The sequence below is a fragment of the Blennius ocellaris genome, assembly GCF_963422515.1.
Source record: "Blennius ocellaris genome assembly, chromosome: 4".
Lineage (NCBI taxonomy): Eukaryota > Metazoa > Chordata > Actinopteri > Blenniiformes > Blenniidae > Blennius > Blennius ocellaris.
In genome coordinates, this window is record NC_137653.1 from 26,048,848 (window position 1) to 26,068,558 (window position 19,711).

Here is a 19,711-nt window from a genome sequence, read left to right on the forward strand (position 1 = left end):
TTCGATCCATGGAAGGTGGGAGCTCCAGGATGAAGGGCAGCCATGCACCGGAGAGCTGCCTCGAGGTTCTGGTTTGCCCGCTCCGTCTGGCCGTTGGTCTGTGGATGATATCCAGAGGAGAGACTGGTCGTGGCCCCCAGGGCCGAGCAGATCACCTGCCACATCCGGGAGGCGAATTGAGGTCCCCGGTCGGACACAACATCCATGGGAATTCCATGGAGCCTGAACCAATGGAGAACCAGGAGGTCAGCCGTCTCCCGGGCCGTCGGCAACTTCAGGAGAGGGACGTAGTGTATGGACTTCGAAAAACAGTCCACGCATCGGTCAGGATGCTGGTGTTCCCATCTGAAGGGGGGAGCCCGGTGACGAAGTGGGACCAGGGCCGGCTGGGAATTGGCAGTGGACGCAGGAGACCTGACGGAGGCTGATGGGAGGACTTACTGCGGGCACAGGTGGAACATGCTGCAACGAACTCCCGGACCTCCCGGGCCATGCCAGGCCACCAGAAATGTCGCTGGTGAGTTTGGAGTTGTGCCCCCACTGAAGAACCTGGGAGCGCACGGAGTTTGGAATGTGGATGCGGTCCGGCGGACCGGTGCCAGGATCCGGGTCTGCCCCCTGAGCCTCCCGGACGGTACCTCAATGTCCCAGGCGGCGGCACCCAGGATGCAGGACGGCGGGATGAGGTCTGGAGTGGAGCCGAGACAGGGCATCGGGTTTGATGTTCTGGGATCCAGGTCGGAAGGACAGAGTGTAATTGAACCTACTGAGGAAGAGGGACAAGCGCGCCTGACAGGAGTTAAGCCTGCGGGCCGAGCGAAGGTACTCCAGGTTTTTATGGTCCGTCCAGATGATGAGTGGAAAATGACTCCTGTATGTAGGTCTCCATCGCCTCCTTCTCGGGACGTGAGATGTTATAGAGGCGCACCGCCGGCAGCGGAGCCCCTGGAAGCAGGTTGATGGAGCAATCATAGGGCCGGTGAGGAGGGAGAGTTTGAGCGAGGTCCTTACTGAAAATTGGTGCCAGCTCATGATACTCCGAGGGAACCGCAGTCAGATCAGGAGGAGCCGGAGCCGGAGAATGGGAATCGGAGATGGACTTGGCGGACCGGAGGCACTGGGAGTGACACTGGAGGCTCCACCCGATGATTGACGAGTTCCTCCAGTTGAGGTGTGGGTTCAATTATGTTTAACTAAAAATAATTAACAACAATTCTTAATTTACACATCTGTATTTTACTTTTGTTTTTAGATTCCCTTTTTGAAAAATGTTTAGGTCGATACTTTCCATTTCTCAGTGGAAAAATGTGTTGGAAAGATTTCTTTGACGTCCCCAAAAGTCAATAGAATATAACAAATATGAATTTATAAGTGCCTTTAATAGATTTAGATCATTCGTTGACTTGTAGGTTTTATTTCCTGGTTGGAATGCAGTATTTATTTTATTTAATTTGGACATAGATATATCTATACAAAATAAAATCGGAAAGTTTCAGTTGGTGGTTGATATGTTGAAAGTTTGGATAACTTTCAATACTTTGGTGGAAAATGAGACGCCCGAATTGAGGATTTAAAGGTGAGTATAAGATATGTGGAAAATGTGGAAAATTCCATAAGATTTAGTTTCAACCTTTTTACATCGAGAACAAAGAAGGTAAAGAAAATCATCTGCAGCGAGTTTGAGCTTTTGAACTCTAGAGATCTATCTGAAAAATCTTTAAATCATTTTTTTTCTTCCTCAAAGTTCTATACACAATAAAAAAAACAAGGAACCACATGTATGCATGTATTTATATTTATATGTATGTGTGTCCTGTATTACTATGTTGGGCAACAATAAGACTTAGATGAAACCAATAAATGGGCAAATCATCTATTTTACATATAAAACATAGAAAAAAGTCCAAAGATCCCTCAGATTCTCAGGTTATCAAGAAAGACACAGGCATCCCTCGACCCTCCATAAAGCTTTTTATTTGCTTTCCCAGAACATTTAGAAACACAGAACAACCTGAGAAAATAGACTTGTTTTGAACCACTAGGAGGCACTTTAACATCATCCCACTCAGCTGGACACTCCAAGAAGTTGTTTAAAACAAAGTTCACTGATAAGCAGCATTCAACCTCTTGTTAGGAGACACATGAACCTGGGTTTCAAAATGTGTGTGTGTGTGTGTGTGTGTGTGTGTGTGTGTGTGTGTGTGTGTGTGTGTGTGTGTGTGTGTGTGTGTGTGTGTGTGTGTGTGTGTGTGTGTGTGTGTGTGTGTGTGTGTGTGAGTGTGAGTGAGGGAGTTTCAGTTTCCGACCCCACTCAGAAAACAAGCGGACGGCTCTGACAAAGCTGCAGGTTAATGTACGCAGATAAAGCAGGTGTGTGTCTGTGATGTAAACTGTCTCATATGGTTGGTTCACACTGATAATCACACTTTCTCACAAAGGTGGTAAAACGTCGAGTGGCGGTCTCACACACTTCCACATCAGGAATGTGGAACGGCGTCTCATGAAGCATGTGAAGGAGAACCACATATTACAATTTAAATGGACGTTATATTAACTCGTCAAGCACTTCGACTTCAGTAGCTTGATGACTTTTGGCTGAACTCACACTGCACTGCTAACGTTTTTAAGTGAAAACACAAAACTTTCATTGCATTTTGGGCGTCCGTTTGAGTGACAACGGAGCTCGGAGTCACTGAAAACACACGTTTTTGAAAACGTCTCAGTAGAAACGGGGAAGCGGCTCCACTCGCATGCACAACTAGAGCTGAAGTAAATAGTTCTTCTTCATGGCGTATTGTTCTCTCGCGCACCTGTGTGTGTGTTGTTTCATTCCACAAACAACCAACAGGCGCCCACTAGTGGCCCACCATGCTCACTACATCGTTGTCAAAACATGTCTGAAACAAAAAATGATGCGTTTTCAGTTGTAACACTGTGTTGACGGAGAACTGGATCCCAAAACGAGTCACTTTAAAGTCTGTTGGACGGAAGCAGCTGCACATTGAATTGGAATAACAACTTAAAGGTGTACAAGAGGATGTTCTTTTTCCGGGTGGATCATCAAGACTATTGGTCCTCCCAATTGTCAATCATTCTGGTGATATATTACGTAAGGCCGTCGTACGTGCTCGTGCCTAGGTAGCGTGGATCTATTAGTTTTCACTTTCTGCGCATGCGCGCTTTCAGGTGTATATGGTGAGCTATGCCTTCAGCTTTTAAAAAGGTTTGCTTGTCGTAAATAGACTTTCACTTACCGGTGGCGAGTCTGACATAGTGGAAAAAGTGCAAATCTTCTTGTAAAGTCAGCTTGTGTGAGCGATGCCGACTTGTGACTTGTAAACAGAGCGTGCACGACGAGAACTGGGCTCGTGCATGTCTCTCGCACACGTTTTAGTAGGCGTTCCGTCTCGGGAGCAGGTACAGCGTTGCGCATGTGCATTTTTTCAAAAGGTGGAGAGGGCGGTTCTTTCCTAAAATTCGGGAAAATCCTCCTGTACACCTTTAAGAAAAAAAAAAACAGAAGTGTTTGCTTGGAAAGCACCTTTTTTCCGTGATTTTCTGTGTCCTTCATTGGAGAGCACGCCAAGTTGAACTTTTAAAAAGAGAAAGTGTTTATGGGCTCCATTTGTTTGGTGTTGTTGGAAAGCAGCAGCAGCAGCAAGACACACACACACATCTGGCAGCGTACAAGAAGAACTCTCATCCACAGTGTTGGGAAAACACCAAAGCATTGCAGCGGGAAAAACACACCCACGGCTCTGGCCGTCCTACGTTCACACGCCGGGCAATCAACACATTACACTCTCCCAGAAGAAGAAAAGAAGTGAGACAGGAAACAGGAGGTGCGGTGAGACGCGGCGGCGCTCAGGGGATGACGGTGATGGCGGCGCTGGCCTTGATGTCTCTGAATTCGGAGCAGTCAAAGTCAACCAGGAGATTCCGTTCTCCCTTCTTGTAGGGGACAAAGTACACCTTGACACGGACCCGGTTGTCCGACCTCAGATCTGGAAGTCTGCCGGCGACATAAACAAGGAGCAGCTCAGGCACAGTTTGATAACGGGCCTGAAACCATCATGTGGAATTAACGTGACATTTGTGTTTCGTGCCTTCGGGACCTTTAGATGAGGCTCTCATCGTGAAAACGCAATACTTTCATTGCGTTTCGTGTGTCTGTTCACACGGCAACGGTGCTCCGAGCCGCTGAGAACAAAACTTTTTGAGAATGTCTCCCAAGGCGCAACTTTTCTCAGCGGAAACTGGCGAAAACGCAATTATTTGAAAAAAATTCTCAGGCTCCTTGTAAATGGCGGAAACGCTGCCACTGGTCATTCTGCACATGCTCAGTAGAGACAATCAGAAGAAAATATTCTCCTGGGTGCTTTCATTTTGACAATCCAACTTGGTGGTCTGTCCAATAGAATGTCTGTGTTCTCCCACTGTTAACATTTAGAGCTCATTGTTCCTTGCGTGTGGTTTCATTACAAAAAACAAACAGCACCCACTAGTGGCCCATCATACTAACTACATCATTTTCAGCATTTCAGCCGTTTTCCGTGCAAACGAACGTCATTTTCAAATGAAAGGCCTTGCTTTACCTCACCGTGTGAAAACACAACAGCTGATTGCCCAATTAGTTTTTACTGGTGTCAAACGTCAAAATGGGTCCATTTTGGCCCAAATGGTGAGTAAAGGTTAATTAAAAATCACACTCACTTGCATACAAAGTCGTCTTTCAACAGGCCGCTCCCGCTGACGGTCAGAACGCAGTCGGTCAGCCTCTCCTCCACCGGGTTCTCAAAGATGACCTCCGCCATCGCCCTGCGGAACATCTTGACCTCCTCATTCACCTGAAACACACCAGTCATACTTTATACATCTACTGTCAACACAATGATGGACGTCACCTGCCCACCTCGACCATACTTGACTACTGACTATACTAATTACTAATACTGTACATATCTGCCAATACCCTACCCAACTCTCAACTACCTCTACAATAACCAATTAAGTTGACTAGATAATCTGCCTCAATATCAATACTGCACCCATCAACCAATGCTATACCTAGAGTGATTTCCTATACTAAATCTAAATACCAATATTGTACTCAATGGAATTTAATATACGTACCATCTGATAATACACCTGCCTACCTATACTATAGTTGACTACCTAGTCTGCCTAATACTGACTATACCTTCCTACTTATACTAGATCTCTCCCACACAGGTAGACTACCTACCTATATAATACTGTACCTACCTACATTATACAATACCTACCTAGATTATACTGTACCTACCTACCTACCTACATTATACTATACCTACCTACATACCTACATTATACTATAACTACCTACCTACCTACCTATATTATACTGTGCCTACCTACCAACATTATACTATACCTGCCTACCTACCTACATTACTCTGTACCTACTTACCTACCTAGATTATACTATACCTACCTACCTACATTATACTATACCTACCTATCTACATTATACTGTACCTACCTATCTACATTATACTGTACCTACCTACCTACTGTTGAATAACTATCCTTTTCTGTAATACCATTTTGAGTGCCTGTGTATTCGAACATACTATGCATAATGATTGAACCAAAACAATGTAACAAGATTATAAATGTTTTTGGAAATGGAAAGCAAGCTGGAACAATTATAACCGTGTCTCAGAATAGCCGTGGAAGGACCAAAAATCAATCTCAGGCCGTGGAAAGACCAGAAGTCAATTATAACTGTATCCCAGTACAGCCATGGAAAAACCCGGACTAAAGCCAGATGACGAACACCATTGAAACATACAATGAACGGAAGAACGCTAAGGAGGGGCCTCTCACACGCATTATGTGCATTATGAAGAAACACGGTTCTTTCCAAACTAACGTTGAATGATCAAGAAGAAAAGGGGATGTGTATGATGGGAGGGGGACGACCCCGAAGGAGTGTATTTAAAGACTGAACCGAGAAGTACTGACTTTGTGTCCACTGGTCGACCTGGGCTCCGGGTTTTAGCAATACAACTCTGTTTGCATCCAGATCTCATCTCCCAGCCTGTTTTCTTTGTTTTGTAGACCAGCTGAGTATCAATATAGTTAGAGAATTATTGTCATATGCTCGTGGAAGACTACTGACGTTGCACTTGGCCCAGGACTGCAATTCATCAAAAATCCACGACACTACCTACCTACCTACATTATACTGTACCTACCTATCTACATTGTACTGTATCTACCTACCTACCTACCTACCTACCTACCTACCTACCTACCTACCTACCTACCTACCTACCTACCTACCTACATTATACTATACCTACCTATCTACATTGTACTGTACCTACCTACCTACATTATACTGTACCTACCTATCTACATTATACTGTATCTACCTACCTACCTACCTACCTACCTACATTATACTGTACCTACCTATCTACATTGTACTGTATCTACCTACCTACCTACCTACCTACCTATCTACCTACCTACCTACCTACCTACCTACCTACCTACCTACCTACCTACCTACCTACCTACCTACCTACCTACATTATACTATACCTAACTACCTACCTAGATTATACTGTACCTATATACCTACATTATACTATACCTACCTATCTACATTAGACTGTACCTACCTACCTATATTATACTATACCTACCTACCTACATTATACTTTACCTACCTACCTACCTACCCACCTACCTACATTACACTATACCTACCTATCTACATTATACTGTACCTACCTACATACAGAATACTATACAAATCTACCCACGTACACTTTACCAGTTGATCTTGATCTAGGAGACTAGTACCAGGAGAAAACCCACACAGAAAGACCTCAAACCGGGACATTGTCACCGTGAGGTAGACAATGGACTTCCTTTATATAGCACTTTTAAACTGCATGAGCAGCCCCAAAGCACTTTACATCATTAATCACATTCACACACACGTTCACACACCAATGGAGGCTGCAAGGCGTCGTCACTCCAATGGGAGGAATTTGGAGTTCAGTGTCTTGCTCAAGGACACTTGGGCATGTGGACAGGTGGCGATGGGAACCGAACCTGCAAGCTTCCTATTGGGAGACGACCGCTCTACTGATGCCGCCACTAGAGACAGTCAGAGTGCTAACTGCAGCCTGCATGTTGTCAAGAGGAGACGTGACAATCCAGCGATCCAGGCCGGCCTCTGGTGGTGATCTACTCACGGTGACTGTGACCTCGGGTTCCAGCAGCACCACGTCACACTCGGCCAGGTACGTGTGGTCTGGCACGTCTTTCTCCGACACGATGGCATCGATCTTCATGCTCTCACTTTTCACCATGTGCTTGTGGTAGACCGAATACGGGACCACGATGGGGAAGGACAATTCTGGAAGAGACGACAGAAACAAGGACAACGTTGGGTTGGTTCACCGTCCCCAGTGCATGTGGAGGCTTGGAGCAAATGTGCTTCTCCATAACAAAACAGAACAGAGGAGCCACCTTGTCCAGGCAGCAGAGTTTTGGAGATCTTCTCGCTCTGGATGTTTCCGGACAGCACGCCGTTGTACTTCATGGCCTGGACGCTGATGTTGATGGTCAGGTCTCTGGGGACGGTGCTCTCACTGTGCAGCACCAGAATCATGCTCACATCTTTACCGTTCACTGGCTGCGTCGCCTGAAACACGCAGCACATCCACGATCCAGACAGGAACAATGAAGGAAACAAGAAAGTCTGGGATTGGCGAGATGTACCTCTTCAAATCGTATAGTCAGTTCCGGTGGTGGAGTCTCAACAACCGGGGTTTCGTTTGGGTTATCGACTTCTTCAGCTTCACTATTTTCTTCTTCGTCACTAGCCGACTCATCCACTCGGGTGTAGTCTCTATTTACAGCGGTCCTGAAGACAACCCTCTCCTCCGACGTTCCTGTGGAGGAGATGGATTTTCATGACCCTGCTACTGTTTTTGTTTTGTCCTTTCTTTTTGTCTTTGAGTGGATCGTCTACCTCCATCTCATCTCCTGAAACCATCAACAGATACCGTTTCACCTGATTCTCTATCAGGACGACTTCCTACTCTGCACTGCCGAACCTTCCCATTCATCCACACCCGCCTCTAGAGAGGTTCAATGAGCATTAGCACTGTTCATCTCAAGGCTACTACTCTACTAAACTCCTGTTTACAATGAGAAGAGGGACTCATTAACCCTTAAGTGACTCATTGTCATTTAAACAACGTCTCATACCGAGGTTAGCGAAGGAAGGTGAATTTCAGCCGTCACACAGCATGCTTGATCATGTAATGATGGTGCAATATATAATAGTTTAATACATTTTCAACTCATTGTGTAATTATCTACCACATTTTGTCAAACAATATTGCACATATTGCACCATTAGCACCTAATGCTACACACCCTCCTTGAACTTGTAATGGTCCGTTACGTCTCTCCTGTGTTTGGATCCGACCGCCTTGGTGGAGATGTTCTGTCCGACTCTCTTGGTGTCGGAGTTGACTTTGTAGAGATCAGTCTCCTCTTCACCAGTGATCTGAGGAGGCGAGCAGAGCAGAGCAGGAAACTGTCAGTGACTGGTTGAGGACCGGAAGTCCTATCGGGTTTCATCTCGAAATGAGAAAGTGAAGCCTCAGGGGGCTGCAGCTCTGCTCACTCACCACCCAGTCGATGCAGTCTGCGTTCACCTCGGCAAACACGAACGGGGTGTCGAAATTTAGATCCGTCCTTCCTTGCTTGATGGCTTTGACGGAGGATGGGCCACAGCGTAAAATCCCTGCGAAACAAGTGAGAAACAACAACATGCATGAAACAAACACAAGTCTGTTAAAATCACCTTTATTAAACTTTTGCTGGAAGAACCATTTAGCTGATATGTACATTAAACATTTTAGTCATTTTTTGTGAAATGTAGCTATCAGAAGGGAAATCTATTCGTAATAATAAATTAATATTATATGAATCACTAATTAATTCATTTGCATATTGCAAAAACACAACCCCCCCCCAAGAAAAAAAAAACGTACCATCACTGTACTCCTGAGGTGTTGAATCCACAACCTGCCAGCCATCATACTCGCCTTTTTCTGACAGATCTGGTCTTTTGAACCATCCCTCCACCCAAACATGATAATTCCTTTAAAGACAAACAAACAAACAAACAAACAAACAAACAAACAAACAAACAAACAAACGTAATGCAGTGGCTATAAGTTTTTGGGGTAGTTTCACTGTATTTTGCACCAGAATATTTCATTGAAATTCACTTTATGTTGAGATTATTATAGTTTATGTAGTAGTTGTTTCTCATTTCAGAAAAATGTTGATATTTTCATCACATGTACTCTGCTTAAAGTTGAAATTTAAAGGTTATTATGGCACAATTACCAGTCCATCCTACTCAAGATGACTGCTCCAATGACCATAATTATTTCATTCTTCATATACAGTATATATTTCTTTCAATTTAAATTCTCGCTGATGAAAACCTTTTTAATTCTCACCAGATGCTGTCATTCCTCTCCCTCTCCACCATCCCGTCTTCTGAGTAGATCGTATCGACCACCAGATTCCTGTCCACGTCGTGAGCAGATGTGAAGTTGGTGATCACGCGGCTGGGGATTCCCAACAGGCGCATCACTGCAAGCAATCGGTCAATCAATCAATCAACCGCTCGCCACACAGTCAGCCAGCCGGTAGATCAATCGATTGAACGTCCGTCTCCATGTTGTTCAGGGTGCGAGCGGGGGAGGGGCACCTTACCTGAGCACAGGACACCGGCGAACACCCAACACTGTCCATATTTGACCGGTTCAAACTCGCTCTTGTACCACTTGCTCAAGATGGCATGGCTGCCATTCCAGTGTCCCGGTGAGAAACCGTCATCATAGTCGCCACCCCAGTTTCCTTCCACGATGCCCTGATCTTGTAGACTATTGACCTGGAATGAAACGGAAACTTTCAGCCAACACAGTGAAACTGAGGCCGTAACATCAGTTCAGAAAGATTATCGTTTTCTTCACCAGGTCGTTTCAAAACTCCAATTCAGAACCTAATATCAACAGTTTAAAGAAAGAGAACCTGAGGTTCCGGTGGAGATCAGAAGGATTCTTTATATGTCCTACCATGGCGCTGAGCACGCGGCTCACGTGGATGGGGTCGGCACGCTTAGCGACGTCGCCAGCTGGGTCTTCCTTGTAGCTCAGGCTCTTGTCCAAGATCGTCATACAGATGTCCACCATGTCCTCCTCGAACTGGACTCGGGAGACAACAAAAAGAGAAGTTGGTCCTCCATTCCTGTTAAATGTGTGTGTGTGTGCTTTTGTGTGCATACCTGTCCAAAGTCCCAGTCCATGGACATGATGTAGTTGGCACTCCCTTTATAAATCACTCCCTGTTCGTTCAGCACGTACTCTTTCTTCTTCTTCTCGAAGGCCAAATACACGGTGTCCTCTACAAAGAGAGTGAATCGTATCGTTTCAATGGATCGAGTTCTCTGCGACTCAGACACCGTATTTCTCTCCCAGGTCACATTAACCTGGGATCTGATGAAATAATGCTCACAGATAACTTGACGGGGAGATGAGAAACCTACCAGGAGACCAGGGGTTGAAGAGGACCACCAGGTCCGCCAGATGAGCCTCCTCTCCCTTGTATTTGGCGAGCAACTTGTACTTGCCGATGGGGCAGTTGGCGGGAGGCATAATGAAGACAGTCAAGACGCCCCTTTTTATCGGGGAGTAACTCTGGAGGTCTGCCTTCCACGCCACCTTTGCCGACGATGTGCGTCCCACGTTGTCTGGGATACTGAAGGATGACATGGTCCCCAGGTCTTCGCTCGGATGTTCTCCTAGAGAATGGAGCCACCGAGGGAGTCTATCATCCATAGAACCATAGCTGTGGTCTGACATGATGTTACAACACCAATAATAGTTTATCTCGAAAAAAATAAAGCTTAATGTCTCAAGGTAACCTCATATTTATGAGAAAAGCAAAACAGAGTACAGAGTGGTACTTTCTTTCAAAAAAAGACTTTATCTCAGCTCCAAACATGAAGGTCGGTAACTATCATGTAAATATCTTATTTACAGACAAGTGTGGTGAAGGAAGTATGGATTTTTTGATACTGACACTTCCTCTTGGTCTCATTGGTCCAAAAATGTTTCAAAGTTTCCAGCTCCTCCTTGATCCTCCTCCATCAGAATATTGGATCATAGGAGCTACATTCAGAATCTACTGTGTCTGTGTGAGCTGGACTGGCTCCGCCCACACATGCCCATCTTGGGAAGAGGAGGAAGTGGTTCCTTTCGTGGTGCCATGTGCCAGAGCAGGTGTCAAAGGGGAGGAGCCTACCTTGATTGTGATTGGCTAAACCCCCGATGACACTATATAGGGTTTGATTTCTGATTGGCTGGTTGAAGCAACACACTTTTTAAAACCTGCAACAAGCCAGGGGGAGAGAGGACACACTGTCTTCACTTCTGGGGCGTCGTTCCAGGTGTGGAGACGATTAGTACTGCTGGAAAACCTTTAGAAATGGAATTTTGCAAAATATGACCCCTTTAATTATCAACTGATAAAAGTCATCAGTGGGAAGGGACCACTAACAAGGACCACTAAAGGTCTTCTTTCAAAGTCCTGAACAGACCAAACAGCTCATTTGTGAACATTGTATTTTTTTTCTTTCTCCCAGACGTCTACCAGTCCTCACCCACTAAATACCCGACTCCACCTTGATATTTACTCACCTTGACTGGATATACATTATGCAACCGGCTTCTTTATAAGCCTGACGTTCCAACCTTGGCTTTTATTTAAAAAAATAAAAAACATCCACTGTCACCAGCTTTTATGCCTCAGACTTAAATCGCAGTGTCCTCGACAAAAGGTCGTAACTTGAGCAGCCCAACCACCTTTATACTCATCAAAATGGGAAATCCTTGGCTTTTTTTTTTGCTCTCCAAAAATGGGATATATACTATATGTCCTATAAAATGTTATAAAAAAAAAAAAAAAAAAAAAAAAATATATATATATATATAGTGGAATATGACCACCAGTGCTGCATAAATTAACCACACAAGGTGCTTTTGCTCTAATTTCTCAAACCATGGATTTAAATGTCTCATCGACCAGACACACCATTCAATTCACAAATACATTCACTATTATGCAGTGGTGGGTGTGTTGCTGCGAGCATGAGGTGTGTTCGGGTTCATTGGGTTTATGAGGTGAACGATGGCACGACGGATCCAGAAAAGCCGGATCTTACAACAATGAGACACTGTCTAATAGTTTGTAAATGGATGTAGGCTGGATTTAAAGGAGTAATAATATACTCCACACAAACATGCCATGAGGCCTTTGGGGCTTATATAAAAATGACAGTGGAATGTCAAAGGTACAGGTGTGTGCCAAATAAACATCCACGAGTATTAATTATCCTCTGTGCCATACATTTCACGCATGCACCAAGCTCATTAGAAGGTATTTTATTGGAATAGTTTCCTCGGTGTCAATGACTTAAGTCATCTGAATGAGAGGAAACACGGTTGACCCATTTCACCGTAGCTAGCAACAAACAAGGAGTGGACTCAACACTGCCCCCAGATGTACAACAGGGGAAGAACTTATTTAAATAGTTTGCTTTAAAAATAAAAAAAAACAAAGCTGGAAATGAGCTGCTGCAAATCCCGAAATAAGAAAAAAAACTACAATTTCATGTGTCACGCTTCATGTGTTTCCTCTTTAAATCACAAACTGTATCGAAGTTGAAATATTAAAATGGTAATGTAACCACCACAACCTTTTTGTTCTAGAAACGTTTTGCCTTTATACAGCAATGGAAGAAACATGGCTAGAACTTGTGCAGAAGCAATGAAAGCGGGTGTTTTTGAGAAGTGAGCTGACCGGTCTGAGCCGTGATGGTGAGCGGGTTGACGCTGGGGTTGAAGGCCCCGTTGAGTCTGATGGACATGATGAAGTTCTGGCCTCGGCGGACGATCAGCTTCCTGAAGGTGATTTCATCCGTGTGGTGGGCTATGTTGTTGGACCCATTGAAGAGATACACTCCCTTCAAAACTGGAAGAAAAACACAAAAAATACACACACAAGGTCAACGTCTGTGAATTTAGCCCACACTTCTTTGTGTTCCCTTCTTGTCACACATTCTGAATTCTTTCTGCTGCTCTCCTTCTGCACATTTGATCCTTTTACTTTATATTCTACTGTGTAAATCTTTCTTTTTTCGGCAACATGTTTTCTTGCTCTGCTAAATACAGCAATCAAGGAGGTTTTCTGTGGCACTATAGAAGCTTTCTGTTGTCATACAGAGACATCTAGTGGTCACAGGTGGTATGTACAAGTACATTTTGAGATACAAGTGTCTTCCGAATCTAATCTACATAACAAAAAAAAATAAGTGGGATTTATAGTGTGAAAAACATGGTACTTATAGAAAACCCACACAGGGTGAACTTTCCGTAGAAATTAAGAAATCTCAGTTGTGAGGTTGGATTAGGAATTAAAAAAAAAAAAAAACCTCTGCACCCTCGTAATGATGTTCCAAGTGAAAACACATTGTTTTTGCAGTTTTAGTTTTAGGAAGATTTTACATTTACACAGCGAAGTTTTAAAAACGATATCTGTTCACAAAGAAACTCCGAAAAGGTGTATTTTTCATGTTAGACCACCAGTGGGTGCTCTTGGTTGTTTTTGTAATGAAACCACGCACATACAAACATTAACGATTGGAGAACACGGACATTCGAGAAATAAAAGTACTAAGTCCCAGGAGAATATGGACTGGGAGTCACCATGGGGGAAACCTTGTTCTGATTGGCCCGGCTGAGCATGCACAGAAGAACCCTTTACTATGGCCGTGGTGGGCCGTCTACATGAGCTCTAAGAAGAAACACAACAACGACAAAAGCCTGGATACTCAGTTTGAATATAGTTTGCCTTACAGGTTAGACTCTCGATCATTAAATCCACTTCTTGTAGCGCTAAAGCAAACAGCCAGAGAGCTGGAGTGGGTGGAACCTGCCTCGGCATGTTGGACGCCGGGCAGTTGGCACAGCAGGTGCAGAAAGTAGGTGAGGGCGAGGCGGAGCAGGGTGTAAACACCCTCCATAGAGTGCAGAAAGAGCTGGGGCGGAGTTACGACGTCAAGGAGGACGTGTGTGAATCAGAAGGACGGAAACCTCACTGGTCTGCTTTGTGTTCCTGCAGCAAAGGGTGAAAACTTGACAGACCCACTGAAATGAGGTCACAAGCAAAAAACACTGTTTTGCCCAACTTACGCAACAAGTTTGATGTGTGGCAGTCGGTTAGGCCGGTCGGCTCCACAGCCTGAATCCAGCTGTGAGTATATGAGGGAGGGACTAATTCCCGCCCTCTCCTCTCAGAAAGCCTGAGCTCCCGTCTACACAATGTTCTCAAGTGAAAAAAGCAAAGTGATCAGTGTCAAAGTTTCCTCCGTGGTGTCATGACTCCCAGTCCATATTCTCCTGGGGTACGTCTGAAATGTCCCTCCAAACTCCTTATCCATGGACTTTTCCTGAACCCCGGAAGTGTTTTGTCTAGTGGCCATGATAAGAATGGCCTGAATTCTCAATAAGCAAAGGAAAGGAGACTTGTTGCTTCCTTCAGAGCCTCCTTTAGCTTTGGATAGCACTGATGTATCTTTTATCAAAGGAGGGGAGCTCATGTTGCCCCACAATTCCTTGCGGCAACAACAGTTAAAGGGACCTGCTCTTCTGAGCATTTACAGAAAATGACGCTGGCGGAAAAAAGATGCATATCATGTAAGTTACCAAAGCAATAATCTGCATCGAACAACTTTGAATCATCTGAAACCCAAATGTGCTTTTTGTAGTCCATTTTAGAAAACTTGTAGTTCTTTCCCCGCTACGCCAGACGTCACGCTGTCGCATTACTATGACATCACTAAGTGAGCGGTCCGACTGCCACACCAACGTGATGGCCTTTCTACTAACGGCTTTAGGAAGCCTCCGAACACCTTTCCTTAACCCCGTGACCATAGGTAAGGATATAGGAGGGACTTTTCGGACGTACCCCTGGGAATTTTATTTTGGCAGTCACCGTAATAACAATCCAACTTGGTCATATGTGTACTCGAATGTCTGTGTTCTCCCATTGTTAATATGTATAGAGTGTATCTCTGCGTGTGCGTGTGCGTGTGTGCGTGTGCGTGTGCGTGTGCGTGTGCGTGTGCGTGTGCGTGTGTGTGTGTGTGTGCCACCAACTGGTGGCCCAACATACTAACTACGACATGGTTCCATTTTCAAAACGCTGCAGTGTGAACGCAAAGCTGAGGAGGTGATAACCTGTCGCCTGTGGGAATCGAACCAGCAAACAGGTAGCAAATGACCTTACATTAACTTGTATTAGATGTACGTGCACAGTGCAGATTACCAGATTATGTGAAGCAGATGTGATTGAAACTCACCCAGTATTTTTAACGTAATCAAACATCGTCCGATTAAATGATCAACTGACGCTTTAATCATGAAGAATTCCGTTTTGCAGGAAGGCAAAGGTTGGCGTTCACGTGTATCGATGTTTTCAAAAGAAATATGTGTTAAATGTTAATCAAAGCAGAAAAAAATCATTTTATATCAAACATTTACACTTGGGACGATATTTGCTTCTTTTTTTGTTTTATACATTTGATGGCAGCAACTCATTTCAATAAAGTTGGTACAAGGCCATTGTGAAAATAATCTGTAAATATCTGTGTGTATTGTATGTTTGTTTTTAGTTTTATTTATTGATCCTGTTCAGTATTCTCTATTAAGTGTGTGTGTGAGTTTGAGTTTTGACAGACAAGCAGGGATCCCAGATGGTGTTTTCGCTGCTGGGTGTGTTTCCTCTGGGGCTTTTGTGTGCTTGAGAAAACCTCATAAATACTTTGATGTTACTGCAGGTATGTTGACGTTATCTAACCAGTGTACACTACCTCTTTGTACCTGCCGCTTTTAGAAAGGTCACATATCCAGTATTTCATAACAGAATCGTTATTTGAGAACATGCAAACTCCACGACGGACGCCGGTCCTGCACGAGCTACTGAGTGAGACGCACGCCCTGCAGGGTCGAACCTGCAACCAACTGACTGCCACATTGAGCAAACATTAGACAGAAAGTCTAATAACCAGTTTCCTCCTGCACACAATCAGGTCATTAGGAGAAAAGAAGAAGAAGAAGAAGAAAAAAAAAACCCAACCCGTCAGCTGTAATAAAGTGCTGCAGGTAAATAGACATGAAAACATAAAGTACAAATAATAATAATAATAATAATAAAAATACAATTAAAAGGCAAGAGTCTCGAGCTGGGTTTAAAGTGCAGTGGGTTTTAAAATACATTTTGAAAATGTAGAGTGAAGGGGCTTGTCTGATGCAGAGTGGTGGCTCCTTCCATCATTTAGAGCAGTGTTTTTCAACCTTTTTGAGCCAAGGCACACTTTTTTGTTTGGAAAAATCTGGAGGCACACCACCACCCGAAAATGTTAAAATGTGAAACTCTGTAGCCTATATTAACAATATAAAGTCATTCTCATCAAAGTTTTATCAACAGGAATCAAATAAATACAGAAAAAAAGTATTTCCCAATTTCTTTTTTTAATAGTGCCTCCCTCAGTGTGAAACCTGGACCTGATGGATGAAGAGCTGAGATCCTGGTTCACATTCTTCCTTTTCTAAAACTTCTCCATCACTGCCACTGACACAGTACTTTGATACAAGATGGGAGCAGCCGCAGGTGGTGCAGATTAACATTAACCAGACTGACGTCTGTCAGTTTCGATTTCAACGGCAAAGTTCTGTGCTGCCATCTATTGGCGAAGAGTATTTATACATGATTACTCTTCAACACACTGCTCTCACAGCTGACAGCGGCTTTTTTTTTTGAAAAAAATGTGAAATTGGTATTTGGAGAGAAATCCCCCCCCCCCCCCCAAGAAAAGGACGCGAAGATGGACGGCGGTCGTGGATCAGAAAAGGAGGCCAACCTGTGATGTGAATTTCACAAAGCGAGCTTGAAGGACGTCGTTTCATACTGCAGTTCTATTGGTCGAGGGTTCAAAGGCCATCCGGGTTTTAACATCACGAGGCGTCAGTGAGAATCATGGTTCTTCTTTAACGAGACATGAGTCTGGCTGTCCCACAGTGGGAAAAGCAAGGAGGCCTGAGAATTGAGCCCTGTGGGACCCCGTATGAAAGTGGATCGGAGGAGGATTCAGAACATGGCTGGACCTAAACCATGCAGGCGTCCTGATCCTGATCCTGATCCTGATCCCGATCCCTATCCTGATCCCAATCCCAATCCCGATCCCGATCCCGATCCCGATCCTGATCCCTATCCTGATCCTGATTCCTATCCTGATCCTGATCCCGATCCTGATCCCTATCCCGATCCCTATCCTGATCCCGATCCCTATCCTGATCCCTATCCTGATCCTGATCCCGATCCTGATCCTGATCCATTGTGACGAATGCAGCAGTGAAGTCCAGCAGAAGAAGAACCAGCTCATTGCCACAACGGTGAGCCAGGAGGACGTCATTAAAGCAAAACAAATCAGTTAAATTGTCTATTCTGTTTTTTGTTTTTTTTTCTCCTTTTCTCATGTCTTGCTTTGTCTTTGCTAACCCAAATTTGCAGTTAAGTAACTTTTCACACATTGAAATACTAAAGAGAGGACGAGTCATATGTTTGGCTGCGGTTGTGGCTTCCGGAGTCAATTTAAAACTTTATTCTTCCACATGGCAAAGAACAAAACTTAAATCATCTGAGAAACGTTACATATTTTGTGATTCGTAGTTTAGAAACTTCACTTTGGTTTTCTGCAAAAGTTTACTCCAAAATAAAAGTCAACCTGGTGCATCTGTGTGTGTGTGTGTGTGTGTGTGTGTGTGTGTGTGTGTGTGTGTGTGTGTGTGTGTGTGTGTGTGTGTGTGTGTGTGTGTGTGTGTGTGTGTGTGTGTGTGTGTGCAGGCCCGCCCCTCCCTACACGCAGAACACACGCTGTGCGTAGGGCCCCGCGATCCATGGGGGGCCCCATTTTGCGCAAGTGAATTGAATTTCCCTCGGGATCATTAAAGTATCATCATAATCTGCAAATGCGCAAAGGATGTGGGTGCATTTTGCCGAGAGGCGCATAGAACACCGCCACCAAGTCAGCCTGAGGCAGGAGAGAGAGAGAGAGAGAGAGAGAGAGAGAGAGAGAGAGAGAGAGAGAGAGAGAGAGAGAATAAAGAGACGAAAGGGCGAAGCATCACCATCTGACCAATCAGCGGTCAGATGGGCCGGCAGGCAGTTGTTTACAGGTGGAGAGTAGAGAGAGAGAGAGAGAGAGAGAGAGAGAGAGCGAGAGAGAGAGAGAGAGATGGCTTCCAAACGTCAATACAATAATAATAGTAATAATAATAATTATTATTATTATTATTATGTTATTGGAAGGGGGCCCCCAAAATAAAATCCTGCTAAGGACCCCCACTTGGCCAGGGGCGGCCCTGTGTGTGTGTGTGTGTGTGTGTGCGTGCATTAACAAGCTGCTGTTGCTCTGCAGGTGTGTTGGGGCTTGTTTGATGTCGGCACTTGAATCTTCCTTCACATCAACACAAAAGGTACATTTACACAAAACTTAAAGTGACTCAAAGTTTGGTGTGTGTGTCGCTTGAGTCACGTTTCCCACATGCAAAATGCTCAAATCTGTCAGATTAACCAAAATGTGGGTTAAAATCTGAAAGTCAGTTCTCAGCAGGTTGAGTTTAAACCTGCAGGTCATTTCCTCTTTCTGAAGCCGATCCCTAAATAGCGTACTATTATGTAATTTTCCTTGGCTGCACAATTTCAAGAGATGTACGACTTTCTGCGTGGGGTGTTTGCGCTCGTCGTGTGAAAAAATGAAAAATTCTATTGTTTTCCTCTTGGAAGCAGCTTTTGAAGTACATGGAGGAGAAACCTGAAAAGCCACTGGGACCATGTGATGTCACACTGACCTGGATTAGCTTTTCACTCTCAAAATAAAACAAACATCCTTAAAGAACAACATTTAAGAAAAAACTAAATAAAACAAATTGTGCAGGAAAACAAGAAATGAGAGAACGAGTGAGTTTGGCTCCTTCATTCAGACCTGGAGCTTCGGTTGATACAGGTGAAGCGGTCACACCTGGTGTTCAGGTGTTTGGTACTCACAGGTGGGTTTGGGCTCCGTCTCCATGCTGGCAGGTTTGGTGTCTCAGGTGGGGGGAGAAGCAGTGTGTCCGACCGGCTCCCAGCTTCACTGTCAGGCGGCTCCAGCAGGCCGATCACCTTTAAAAAGTCCTGTCACTCCCAACCCAGCCACAGGAACCCATCGGTTAACCCTTTCCTCACTGCCACAACTGCTGAATTATTTCCCTTCAATCCAGTGAGCGTCGCTCAAAAATGTGATCATTGAACCGAGGCATGATTGCAATTCTAGAGCATGTTCCTCCTCCACGATGCAGTGGAGTCTGAGAAAAGAAACTTTGTTTTTTAATGACTTCTTGCTGCAGAAAACAGCAGTTTGTTGAAGGTATTCTTTCTTATATTTTGATTGGCAGAGGTGTGTTTGTATCGATATCGGCATCTATAATGATATTTATTCGTGGGTACTGTCAGAATCGTT

At 44.4% G+C, this 19,711-nt stretch overlaps 1 protein-coding gene across 1 annotated transcript in view; it reads right to left on the minus strand.

The window, feature by feature from the left end:
• The window catches only part of LOC308129221 (protein-glutamine gamma-glutamyltransferase E-like), a 62,857-nt gene extending 43,501 nt beyond the window's left edge, over positions 1-19,356 (minus strand). The window contains exons 1-15 of the mRNA XM_080495064.1: positions 19,258-19,356; positions 12,952-13,122; positions 10,637-10,891; positions 10,376-10,494; positions 10,167-10,295; positions 9,805-9,982; positions 9,546-9,681; positions 9,069-9,178; positions 8,703-8,818; positions 8,446-8,578; positions 7,783-7,955; positions 7,531-7,705; positions 7,254-7,417; positions 4,714-4,847; positions 2,148-4,012 (exon numbers count right to left, since the gene is read on the minus strand). Of these exons, the coding sequence (XP_080351190.1) occupies positions 3,865-4,012; positions 4,714-4,847; positions 7,254-7,417; positions 7,531-7,705; positions 7,783-7,955; positions 8,446-8,578; positions 8,703-8,818; positions 9,069-9,178; positions 9,546-9,681; positions 9,805-9,982; positions 10,167-10,295; positions 10,376-10,494; positions 10,637-10,891; positions 12,952-13,122; positions 19,258-19,282 (2,166 nt within the window). The 5' untranslated portion in view covers positions 19,283-19,356 and the 3' untranslated portion in view covers positions 2,148-3,864. The remainder of the gene's footprint in view (positions 1-2,147; positions 4,013-4,713; positions 4,848-7,253; positions 7,418-7,530; positions 7,706-7,782; positions 7,956-8,445; positions 8,579-8,702; positions 8,819-9,068; positions 9,179-9,545; positions 9,682-9,804; positions 9,983-10,166; positions 10,296-10,375; positions 10,495-10,636; positions 10,892-12,951; positions 13,123-19,257) is intronic.
• Positions 19,357-19,711: the final 355 nt, after the last annotated feature.